The 12598-nt window shown below is 44.8% G+C and overlaps 1 protein-coding gene across 1 annotated transcript in view; it reads right to left on the minus strand.

Annotated features, from left to right (window-relative positions):
• The window catches only part of GXYLT2 (glucoside xylosyltransferase 2), an 87186-nt gene that overhangs the window by 5477 nt on the left and 69111 nt on the right, over window positions 1-12598 (minus strand). Inside the window, exon 6 of the mRNA XM_003264899.4 lies at window positions 3854-4026. Within this exon, the coding sequence (XP_003264947.1) occupies window positions 3854-4026 (173 nt within the window). The remainder of the gene's footprint in view (window positions 1-3853; window positions 4027-12598) is intronic.

The raw sequence follows: 12598 nt of genomic DNA on the forward strand, positions 1-12598 counted from the left end.
GTCTGTCCAGGCCCAAAGCCAAGCTCTGACCCACTACACAATGGTTCACAGCATTGTAGACAATGGGGAAATACATCTTTTATGATGGAGTCTCTTTATATTTACTCACATTTTGGGTCAGGGTTAGTGATTTTTCTGATTGAAATGCCTGAATGAAAACTGTATTTTTAGGCCCAACTGAGGAAAATCATGGAGTGTACTAAGCAGAATCATTTATGAAACAAAGTTGTTCAGCCCTCTTTCTGATCCCCCAGAAAACAAACAAGATGAGTTGTAACTCAAGAACCACAACTGCTCAACTCCAAACCAGGGGTGACAGATCACAAAAGAAACCCAAGAATGGCTCTGACAGACACATGGCTGCTGTGTACTTATTTAACTTCTGCTTGTACTCCTGAATGAGTTTGCCCCTGGAGTCAGTGTTTGAATATTTAAATGTGAGGATATCATTAAGCACAGAACAAATTTTCTGCGTAATTAAATCACGCAGCCTTTGAAAACCAAACAGCAGGAAATGCAGAAGAAAAAGCTTGGATGCACGTTAAACACTTTCAATGTACAGAAGTCAACTCTAGGAATTTCTTTTTTCTTTTTTTGAGATGGAATTTCACTCTTGTTGCCCAGGCTGGAGTGCAATGGCATGATCTCGGCTCACTGCAACCTCTGCTTCCCGGGTTCAAGAGATTCTCCTGCCTCAGCCACCCGAGTAGCTGGGATTACAGGCATGCACCACGACGCCCGGCTAATTTTGTATTTTTAGTAGAGACAGGGTTTCTCCATGTTGGTCAGGCTGGTCTTGAACTCCTGACCTCAGGTGATCCACCCACCTCGGCCTCCCAAAGTGCTGGGATTACAGACGTGAGCCACCACGCTCAGCCAACTCTGGGAATTTCAGAGTTGGAATTCTCCAGGACTCTCCCTAGCAAATGCATACTTTCTTTTTTTCATTTATTTTCTTTTTTTAAATTTGTCTTTTCAGAGACAGGGTCTTACTATGTTGCCCAGGCTGGTCTTGAACTCCTCGCCTCAGCCTCCAAAGTGCTGGGATTATAGGCATGAGCTACTGTACTGGGCCTGTTTAATTAATTAATTAATTGGTTTTTTTGAGATGGAGTGTCACTCTGTCACCCAGGCTGGAGTGCAGGAGTGCAATCAAGACTCACTGCAACCTCCGCCTCCCAGGTTCAAGCAATTCTCCTGTCTCAGCCTAGCTGAGGATTATAGGCGTGCACCACCACACCCGGCTAATTTTTGTATTTTGTATTTTTAGTAGAGATGGGGTTTTACCATGTTGGCCAGGCTGGTCTTGAATTCCTAACCTCAAGTGATCTGCCTACCCGAATAGCTGGGATTAAAAACGTGCACCACCATACTCGGCTAATTTTTGTATTTTTAGTAGAGATGGGGTTTTACCATGTTGGCCAGGCTGGTCTTGAATTCCTAACCTCAAGTGATCTGCCTATCTCAGCCTCCCAATGTGCTAGGATTACAGGCATAAACCACCACAATGAGCCGATTTTATTTTTTATAGAGATGGGGTCTCACTATGTTGGCTGCGCTGACCTCAAACTCCTCTGAGGAGCAATCCTCTCACTTCTTTGCCTCTTAAAGTGCTGGGATTACAGGCATGAGCCACTGTGCTGGGCCTTAAATGTTTTATTATTTTTTTTTTGCAAATGCACATTTTCGTACACAAAAAAATGTTACTATGTTACAGGATTTACCCCCTACCTCACTTCTACCAAAGCCTGTTCATGAAATTGAGAGAATTCGATCTTTAACAACAAAGTCTAATAAATTCTACATGTTTTATGTCAGGGGTTGGCAAACTTTTTCTGTAAAGTAGTAGATGGTAAATATTTTAGACTTTGTAGACCATATGTCCTTTGTCACAACTAATCATCCTGTTATTATAGTGCCAACATAGCCATAGATAATACACAAATGGCCAGGCATGATGGCTCAGACCTGTAGTCCTAGCGCTTTGTGAGGCTGGGATGGGAAGATCACTTGAGGCCAGGAGTTTGAAATCAGCCTGGGCAACAAAGCAAGATCCCATCTCCACCAAAAGAAAAATGACAATACATAAATGAACAGGTATCACTGGTTCCCAATATGACTTTATTTACCAGTGCGGACATTTGAATTTCATATAGTTTTCTTGTGTCATGAAATTTTTTTTTTTTTGAGACAGGGTCTGGCTCTGTTGCCCAAGCTGGAGTGAAGTGGTGCAATCATAGCTCACTGCAGCCTTGAACTCCTGGGTCAAGTGATCCTCCTGCCTCAGCCTCCCAAGTCACTGAAATTACAGGCATGAGGCTTCCCTTATTTTTTAAATTTTTTGTACAGATGGGGTCTTACTATGTTGCAGTTTTCTTGAGAAAGTTGCATAAAGGGCTCCAGACAGCCATGTTCATACACATACCTGCATTCCTACCCTATTTTCTCCTCTCTTTTCCCATTCCTAGCCCTCGAGTCCATAAAGAGGCAAGAACCTTCTTTTTTTTTTTTTTTTTGAGATAGAGTCTTGCTCTCCTGCCCAGACTGGAGTGCAATGGTGCCATCTCAGTTCCCTGCAAGCTCCGCCTCCTGGGTTCACGCCATTCTCCTGCCTCAGCCTCCCGAGTAGCTGGGACTACAGGCGCCCGCCACCACAAAAATTTTTTTTTTTGTATTTTTTAGTAGAGACGGGATTTCACCATGTTAGGAAAGTCTCGATCTCCTGACCTCATGATCTGTCCACCTTGGCCTCCCAAAGTGCTGGGATTACAGGCATGAGCCACTGTGCCAAGCCTAATTTTTGTATTTTTAGTAGAGACAGGGTTTCACCATATTGGCCAGGTTGGTCTCGAACTCCTGACCTCGTGATCCACCCGCCTTGGGCTCCCAAAGTGCTGGGATTACAGGCGTGAGCCACTGCACCCAGCCAAGAACCTTTTCTTCAGTGCCCCTTGGCAGTGAGAAGGTTCCTGCCATCTGTGCTGTATGTACTTGACTCTTATCTTGTACCCTTTGGCGGGGAAAAATGGAAGACTGGGGAGTCAGGGCCTCTTTCTGCTACTTGCATGCACTTCTGCAGTTAAGCAAATAAAGGCTTGATTGTTACTTTTAGTTTGGCTCCTTGTCCTAACTGAACACCTTGACCCCGATTGAGTAACAGATTGGAGCTGGCAACTAGGCAACGTATTTAGCTAGAACTGAATAATATCATTTTCTTTTTATTGTCTAATCTTGATCCTATGTGTTACCTTCCACTATGGCAAAAGGCAAAGAAGCTGTCTTTGTGACATGAAATTTCCTCCTAATGTAGGTGGCTCACACCCGTAATCCCAACATTTTGGGAGGCTGAGGCGAGTGGATCACTTAAGGTCAGGAGTTCGAGACCAGCCCGGCCAACATGGTGAAACCCCATCTCTACTAAAAATACAAAAATTTGCCAGGCATGGTGGCGCGTGCCTGTAGTCCCGGCTACTTGGGAGGCTGAGGCAGGAAAATCACTTGAACCCAGGAGGTGGAGGTTGCAGTAAGCCAAGATCCCACCACTACACTCCAGCCTGGGTAACACAGCAAGACTCCATCTCAAAAAACAAAAACAAAAAACAGAAATTTCCTCCTAAAGTAAATTTAGTTAAGTAAAAGATAATGAATGGTGTACGTGGAAATAAGTCAAGTAGATATGACATAGTACAAGGTGGCAAGAGGATATAGTGACAGAGCGTGACTGAGGTTGGGAATAACTGGTATAACTCTATGCTTTGGGAATATTTGGCCTTCAAAGGGACAGGTGACTAAAGCGCCGATATTGCTTCATGCTGATAAGCACATCTGCTAACAGAAGCAAGGGTGCACTTACATCCCGTATTGCTTCGTAGAGCGCTCTGAACGTTGGTTGCTTATCATCATGGTAGACGCCTCGGTTTCCATGCAGAACAGACACACCTTCATGCTCAGCCTCTCTGCAGTTGCTTCCGTACATGCAGTGATCGGGACGGTAGTTCCACTGGCAGGGGAATACATAGAGACACTCTGGTGGTAAAAAGAGAAAGACATATATGTCCACAGTTAGTGCCAGCTCTCATGCACATGTCCCGCGATTAAACTGTTTCCACTAACTGTACACAAGCATGTAATTTCAAAGTACAGGAGTGTGATTTTTTACTCATAGATCAAATTTTGCCCCATCTGTCAAAATTCTGAGATCAAGAATTGAAGCGGCACACAGTGATGATGTAGGTTTCATCTAAAAAAAGAAGAGAGTATTGCATCTTAAACAAGAAAGCAAACACAGGCGTCAGGCAGCCTGGGTCCAAATCTCAACTCTCTCACTCAAAACCACTGAAATCCATGTCTAGTCACTTAACTTCCTGTACTTCTGTTTTCTCATCTGTAAATGGGAATAATACAACCTCTATCTTATTTTGATGATTAAACTTTAAACATACACGTAAAATGCTTAGCAGGGTATCAAACAGACAGTAGTGGTTCAATAATGTTAGCAGTTGCACTGGCTGGGTGTGGCGGCTCACACCTGTAATCCCAGAGTTTGGGAGGCCAAGGTGGAAGGATCACTCGAGGTCAGGAGTTTGAGACCAGCTTGGGCAACATAGCGAGACCCCTGTCTCTGTACAAATTTTAAAAATTAGCAGCTGGGCCAGGCATGGTGGCTCACGCCTGTAATCCCAGCACTTTAGGAGGCCAAGGCAGGCAAATCACCTGAGGTCAGGAGTTTGAGATCAGCCTGGCCAACATGGCGAAACCTGTCTCTACTAAAAATACAAAAATTAGCCAGCCATGGTGGCACACACCTGTAATCCTACCTACTTGGGAGGCTGAGGCGGGAGAATAGCCAGGAGGTGGCAGAGGTTGCAGTGATCCAAGATCACACCACTACACTCCACCCTGAGCAACAAAATGAGACTCTGTCTCAAAACAAAAAAAACAAACAAACCAAAAAAATTACAAAAATAAATTAGCCAGGCATGGTGGCATACTTGAAGCTACTGGGAGGCTGAGATGGGAGGATCCCTTGAGCCCAGGAGTTAGAGGTTACAGTGAGCTATGATCATGCCACTGCACTCTAGCCTGTGACGGAGTGAAATCCTGTATCAAAAAAAAAAGATACACACAAAAACTTGTCAAAAATAGTGTTAGCAGTTGTAATCAACTCTTTGGAAAGGTTTTATAAAATGGACAGAGCTAAAAAAGAGGAGTCAAGATTAAAGTAAAGATTCTACTTCAGATTAAGAACAAACAAAAAACAAAAGAAAAAAAAAAACTAGCAAAAACCCCCACTTTCGGCTGGGTACAGTAGCTCACACCTGTAATCCCAGCACTTTGGAAGGCTGAGATTGGTGGATAACTTGAGGTCAGGAGTTCGAGACCAGCCTGACCAACATGATAAAACCCTGTCTCTACTACAAATACAAACATTAGCCAGGCATGGAGGCAGGAGCCTGTAATCCCAGATACTCAGGAGGCTGAGGCACGAGAATCTAGAACCCGGAAGGCAGAGGTTGCAGTGAGCTGAGATCACACCACTGCACTCCAGCCTGGGTGACGGAGTGAGACTCCATCTCAAAAACAAAAACCAACAACAACAAAAAAAACCCCACCTACAACAGGAAAGAGAAAAACCCCAAAGCAAAAACCAAAGAAAAAAAAGCTCTGTGCCAAGGTAACTATATGCACCACGGCCATATGTGCACATATGTACACAGGGGTGTTTGTATCTCTAAACCCTGGTTGGTTCTCAACCAGGGGCAACTTTGCCCCCTCCGCACTCCTCTACCCCAGGGCCATTTGGCAATATTTGGAGGGAGACACTGTTGACTGTTATATGTCGGGGAGGCTGCTACTGGCATCTAGTGGGTGCTCTGAACATCCTATAATGAACGGGAAGGCCCCCAACAATAGCAATAGTGCTGATGTTGAGAAACTCTGCCCTAATGCTATTGGATTCAGAAAGTTTCCTCTTGGTGACCAGAATTATACAATTAGCAATAAATTCACGACCCCCTAGCTTCCTGACTTCTCAGCTTGATGCTTTTCAGGGTTGGGGGCAGAGGAGTATGGATCAAAGCTCTCTGCAAATGTGTGTTGCTGATCATGAGAAAGGCCCTGTGAGAGAGCACAAGAGAGGATTACAGCAAATCAGTAACACCACCACCATTGGAAAAGCAACTTCAAGATGCGCTTGTTCATTGGGTTGATGGCATTCCTGTCTCACGGAAAAAATCATTGCTTAGTGATTACTTGCAGAAAGCTTCAAGATGGAAAGCAAATAATGAAGTGATTGTCACACATCCCGTCTGGCAGGCTGTGTATGTTTCCATGGCTCAGTCTTTTATAGGACAGTGACATTCAGGCATCCTTTACCAAATTCCTAATTGCTCATAACACACTGTGACATTTCTCTTTTCTCAGGAGAACTCCATTCCACCATGACATTCCCTTACTTGCATTTACCTGAACATTTGCACATACATAGTCCCTAAGTGGGACGGAGTAGTGGCCATCCTCAAGTCACCCTATATAGATTTGAGTCACAACTCCTCTATTAGCTGCCTGACCTTTCTGCAATTTAATGCAGAGGTTGGATATGAGGATTAAATAAAGGAAAATATTTAAAAGTGCTTTTGAACTGTGCCTGGCCACACCCAACTGCTTCCTTTTGTCACCCAATGGGTCACATCACTCATTAATGATGCTCACCCAAGCATTTACATTGTCTTGTTTAAGCACCTTCTAAAGTTTCCAGTTGAATAAACTGTGCTTGACTCTGTTTTTGTAAATACACTGATTGACTGAATCAATGAATATGTGTTGAGTGTCTGCTGTGTGCACTGTGGACAAATAATAGAAAAATCCAGTCCCCGCCTTCATGGAGTTTAGATGAGTGATGAGAGTTTTTGCCTCTTTCCAAGCAGTTTAGGGCTTTACTACAAAAAGAAATCTTTTCTCAGCTGGGTGCGATGGCTCACGCCTGTAATCCCAGCACTTTGGGAGGCCAAGGCGTACGGATCACGAGGTCAGGAGTTCAAGACCAGCCTGGCCAACATGGTGAAACTCCACCCCTACTAAAAATACAAAAATTAGCCAGGCATGATGGCGTGTGCCTGTAGTCCCAGCTACTCGGGAGGCTGAGGCAGGAGAATTGCTTGAACCCGGGAGATGGAGGTTGTGGTGAGCTGAGATCGCACCACTGCACTCCAGCCCGAACGACAAAGCAAGACTCTGTCTCAAAAAAAAAAAAAAGAGAGAAACCTTTTCTGTCTTTGCAACCTCCTTAGAGGACTGAGCCCAGTGAGGGGCACTCGAAGGCAGAAAACAAATAGAAAGGGCAAAGACTCTGGAATCAGAAGTACAGAGGTGCAAATCTGGCTTCTATCCCCATCTGGCTCTATAATTGTGGTAAGTTAGAAAAACATTTCACCTCGATTTAACAGCAGTAAAGACAAGCCAAGGCCGAGCATGGTGGCTCACGCCTATAATCCCAGCGCTTTGGGAGGCCAAGGTGGGAGGATTGCTTGAGCTCAGGAATTTGAGACGAGCCTGGGCAACACAGCGAGACTCTGTCTCTACAAAATTAAAAAATTTGTCTGGGTATGGTGGCTCACGCCTGTAATCCCAGCACTTTGGGAGGCCAAGGCAGGTAGATCACTTGAGGTCGGGAGTTTGAGACCAGCCTGACCAACATGGAGAAACCCCGTCTCTACTAAAAATACAAATAAGTTAGCTGGGAGTGGTGGCACATGACTGTAATCGCAGCTACTCGGGAGGATGAGGCAGGAAAATTGCTTGGACCTGGGAGGCAGAGGTTGCGATGAGCCAAGATCGTGCCATTGCACTTCAGCCTAGGCAACAACAGTGAAACTCTGTCTCAAAAAAAAAAAATTAGCCGGGCATGGTGGTATGCACCCGTAATCCCAGCTACTCAGAAGGCTGAGGCAGGAGAATCACTTGAGCCCAAGGATGTGGAGGTTGCATTGAGTCAAGATTGTGCCACTGCACTCCAGCCTGGGCAACAGGGTGAGACTCTGTCTCAAAAAAAAAAAAAAAAAAAACACTCCCGACCTCAGGTGATCTGCCCGCCTCGGCCTCCCAGTACTGGGATTACAGGTGTCAGCCACTGTGCCCAGCCTACTCCTCTCCTTATATTTCTGATTATTTCATACTCTTAGGATCTCTAAGATTATGAACTAGTTTATGCCTGATCATTTTAACTTCATGGTAACACAGGCTTGCTACACTTTTATTTTTATTTTTTATATATGTTTATTTTTTAGTAGAGATGGGGTCTTGCCACGTTGCCCAGGCTGGTCTTGGACTCTTGGCCTCAAGCAATACTCCCTGCTCAGCCTCCTAAAGTGTTGGGATTACAGGCATGAGCTCCCACACCTGGCTTCGCGTAATACTCTGTATGAATAGAACGGAGGCTGTTTAACTGCACTGTTAATAGTTTTTTTTTTTTTTTTTTAATGTCTCATACTGGAACTGAGCTTTCCCAGCATTCTCTTTTTCCTTATTTCAGAATGCTCCTTCTTCCAAAAAAGGCAATTAAGTTTTTTGAGAAGACTTTTCTGATCACACAGTCTAAGGAAGCTCTTCTCTCTCCAGCCTTGAGGGTCTCTCTCTCAACCCCTCATTTGTTTCCTCCATCTCATTTATCACAATTTGTGATTTTGAACAACTAGTTATTCTTTAGGAGTCTACCTTCTACCTCCTCCAACAAAAGGTAGGTTTCATGAAACCAGTAACTTTGTTTAACTCGTCTGTTGCCATATTCCTGGGACCTAGCCCTGTGGCTGGCACATAGTGCTCAAAAACTAGTGGCTGAATGAATGAATGAAATGAAACTTATACCTCCTTGCACCAAATGTATCTTTTCCCTTTCTGCAGCTTTCTATCTCCTTTCTCATCCGAACTTCTCTTTTCTCTCATTTTCCTTGCTGTGGCTCTTTCTCTTCCATTTATTAATACTTTGCCCCTTCACTCCCTTCTCTTAATTCCATTCATTCAACCAAACAACACTTCTGAACACCAACTCCATTTAAAGCACTGAGCCTTGCACTGTGAAAGACACAAAGTTGACACAACCCCTTCTCACACAGACCATACAATTTTTACCCTTTTCTCTTGTGTTTTACATCAGGGCTCATGAACTTCCCAGACTGCTGAAACAGTGATTTGTTACCAGTTTCCTAGAACAGTCCCAATATGAAATAACTGGGCTTGTCAACCCCACAATGCAGCACTCATAACTCCTGCTGCTGGGTGCTTTGGTGTGGTGAATATACAATGTGGTTGCACACTCAAGGGCAGGGCTCCAGTGACCCCAGGCAGGATGAGAATAAGGCCCTCCTGGAGCCATTGAAGAGACTTGTCCCATGTGAGTGAGTCCTGCTCCTTCAGGTTCCCATGAACTCCTCCTGCCTCCCTAGTATCACACACTCAACTCACAATCTACGTGTACTCCACGGGCATTTCAGCTCTTCTCTCTCCCCTCTGGCAGAATTCTGCCTCTACTCTAGCCTGATGCCCTGTCTGATCATTTATACTTGGCTGGTTTCATTTTCTTCCTTACCCACATCTCACCCATCTCAGTTTTCTAGAAATTGCCCTTGGAGAAGGAGCAGACCTATGTGGTCACGTTTGAGAGAGGAAAATGCCACATGACTTTGCCCTTCTAGAGCCTGATCAAGGGTGGTCTCCCAAATTAAAGAGAATTCAGTCGCAGCTGGGCTGGGCCAGTCTCTCTCTCTCTCTCTCTCTCTCTTATTTATTTATTTATTTATTTTTTTGCTAAGAATTCGAATTAGGAAACACAGGAGATCCATCATCATTGATTGTGGACTTGTGAAGATGTATTCACTTGGGGTTGACAATCAGGTTGGGCCATGGGCAAACAGAGAATGTGGTCTGAGAGACAGAATAGAATCAGACTGGCATGGAGAGACGCAAAGATCACAGAAACCATGAGGCCTCGGAGAGATGAAGAAACTACTTTGGTCCTTGGCAACTTCCCAAGGCCAGTTCTCATGAAGCCTGGCTTGACCTGACTCGTGTGGTCATGAGACTGCCCCTCGCCTCTTACAATATCTGCCCTCACTTAGCTGGCCAGAGTGGAGCTGTGTTCCCTGAAACCTAAGTGCATTCATCTAAACACATCTTCCTATATAGAATTGTCTTTTGGTTCCTGTCAGATTTACCCCTTCCATAGAACTCTGCTCTTGACTCAGACTCACCTTTAAGGGTGTGAACTCAGTTTTCCACCCCTCAATGAAGCTGCCCTGGCTCACCTGCCAGGAAATGTCCTGTGAACTGTCCTGCATGCCCCCACTGGTTTCCGCTATCTCAAGTCAGTCTATTACCCAGCACTGCAATTATGTACCCACAGGCATTTACTATCTAATTATAGCAAGAGTTTTAAAAACACTTTAAAGCTAATGACTTTTAAACACATTTTACAAAGCAGTGTTATCAGATACAAGACACTATAATAATGACAACATTCCTGATGTGTGCTACATGTTCTATGTGCATTGGTTCACCCATGGCAACCTGAAGAGCCATAACAATAAACATGTTTGTCTGCTATGCCATGGCCAATACTATCTCCCTCTTTCCTTTCCACGGATAAAGGTGACAAATCTTTTTTTCAAATACAGTTTGTTCTGGTTTGTGGAAAGTACTCTGCAATCAATATACATGCAGAGAAACCTTACAATGTGATGGATGCTGCTGGATCTCAGTTCAAAGATCCCATGTTTAATCAAGTACCTGGGTAAAGTATGAAATAGGAAGATCAAATGCAGGCTGTACCAGGAACCATCAGGGATTTAACCTAACAATCACTCATCTAAAACCAGAAAACTTGGTTATTTACTTGATACTGTGCAGAACCAGGATTTAGAACAACGTCACGATTATTTTCCAATATCCTGTTTTACTCAATGGATCTCAGATGGAGAGTGAAGAAGCAATTAAACTCCTCTGGTTTCAGCCCCAATTAAAGACAAGGGACTCCTGTTTAATTGCAAAGCTGCTTACGACTGCCTTCGGGTATTATTTATTTACTCACTAATCACATCCTCAAATAATCAGCAACAGGCTAAGAGGAACTGGGAAGGCAACTGTGTGAATCTTTTGGAGTCCTCAGTTTGGGAATATGGACAGGGAGACTTAAATTAGATGGTTTCGGCCACATGACAGAGAGGAAAATGCAGTATTTAAAGAAAAGGGCCGGGTGTGGTGGCTCATGCCTGTAATCCCTCAAGTGATCCACCAGGGGGTTCAAAAAATTACCCGGGCATGGTGGCAGATGCCTGTAATACAAAAATTACAAAAATTAGCTGGATGTGGTGGCAGGTGCCTGTAATCCCAGCTGCTCGGGAGACTGAGGCAGAAGAATCGCTTGAACCCAGGAGGCACAGGTTGCAGTGAGCCGAGATCGTGCCACCACACTCCAGCCTGGGTGACAGAGCGAGACTCCGTCTCAAAACAAACAAACAAACAAACAAACACAAAACCAGTTATGGTGGCTCATGCCTATAATCCCAGCATTTTAGGAGGCCGAGGAGGGTGGATCACCTGAGGATAGGAGTTCAAGACCAGCCTGGCCAACATGGCGAAACCCTGTCTCTACTAAAAGCACAAAAATTAGCCAGGGGTGATGGTGCATGCGTGTAGTCCCAGCTACTTGGGAGGCTGAGATAGGAGAAGTGCTTGAACCTGGGGGGCAGACATTGCAGTGAGACGAGATGGTGCCACTGCACTCCAGCCTGGGTGACAGAGCCAGATTCCATCTCGAGAAAAAAAAAAAAGATGAAACCTACCTAAGAAGAAAAAGGAAGAGATGCAGACCTACTGTCACAGTGAAATGGATTAAAGCATGCCCTAAGAGGCTGGGCCTGGTTACTCACGCCTGAAATCCCAGCACTTTGGGAGGCCGAAGCAGGAAGATCACTTGAGCGCAAGAGTTCCAGATGACCTTGGGAAACATAATGAGACTGTCCCACAATCTCTATAAAAAATTTAAAAAATTTGGCCAGGCGCAGTGGCTGTAATCCCAACACTTTCGGAGGCCGAGGCAGGTGGATCACATGAGGTCAGGAGTTTGAGACCGGCCTGGCCAACATGGTGAAATACTATCTCTACTAAATATACAAAAATTAGTTGGGTATGGTGTTGGGTGCCTGTAATCCCAGCTACTTGGGAGGCTGAGGCAGGAGAATTGCTTGAACCTGGGAGGCAGAAGTTGTAGTGAGCCGAGATCATGCCACTGCACTCCAGCCTAGGGGACAGAGCAAGACTCCCTCTCAAAAAAAAAAAAAAAAAAAAAAAAAAAGCTGGGTGTGGTGATGCACACCTGTAGTCCCAGCTACTTGGGAGGCTGACGTGGGAGGATCACTTGAGCCCAGGAGGTCAAGGCTACAGTGAGCCATAATTGCACCACTGCACACCAGCCTGCGAGACAGAGTGAGACTTCATCTCATTAAGAAAAAAAAAAAAAAAAAAGCCTGGGCACCGTGGCTGATGCCTACAATCCCAGCACTTTGGGAGGAGGAGGTGGGCAGATCACCTGAGGTCAGGATTTCGA

This window comes from Nomascus leucogenys, chromosome 21 (assembly GCF_006542625.1).
Source record: "Nomascus leucogenys isolate Asia chromosome 21, Asia_NLE_v1, whole genome shotgun sequence".
In the NCBI taxonomy this organism is placed as follows: domain Eukaryota; kingdom Metazoa; phylum Chordata; class Mammalia; order Primates; family Hylobatidae; genus Nomascus; species Nomascus leucogenys.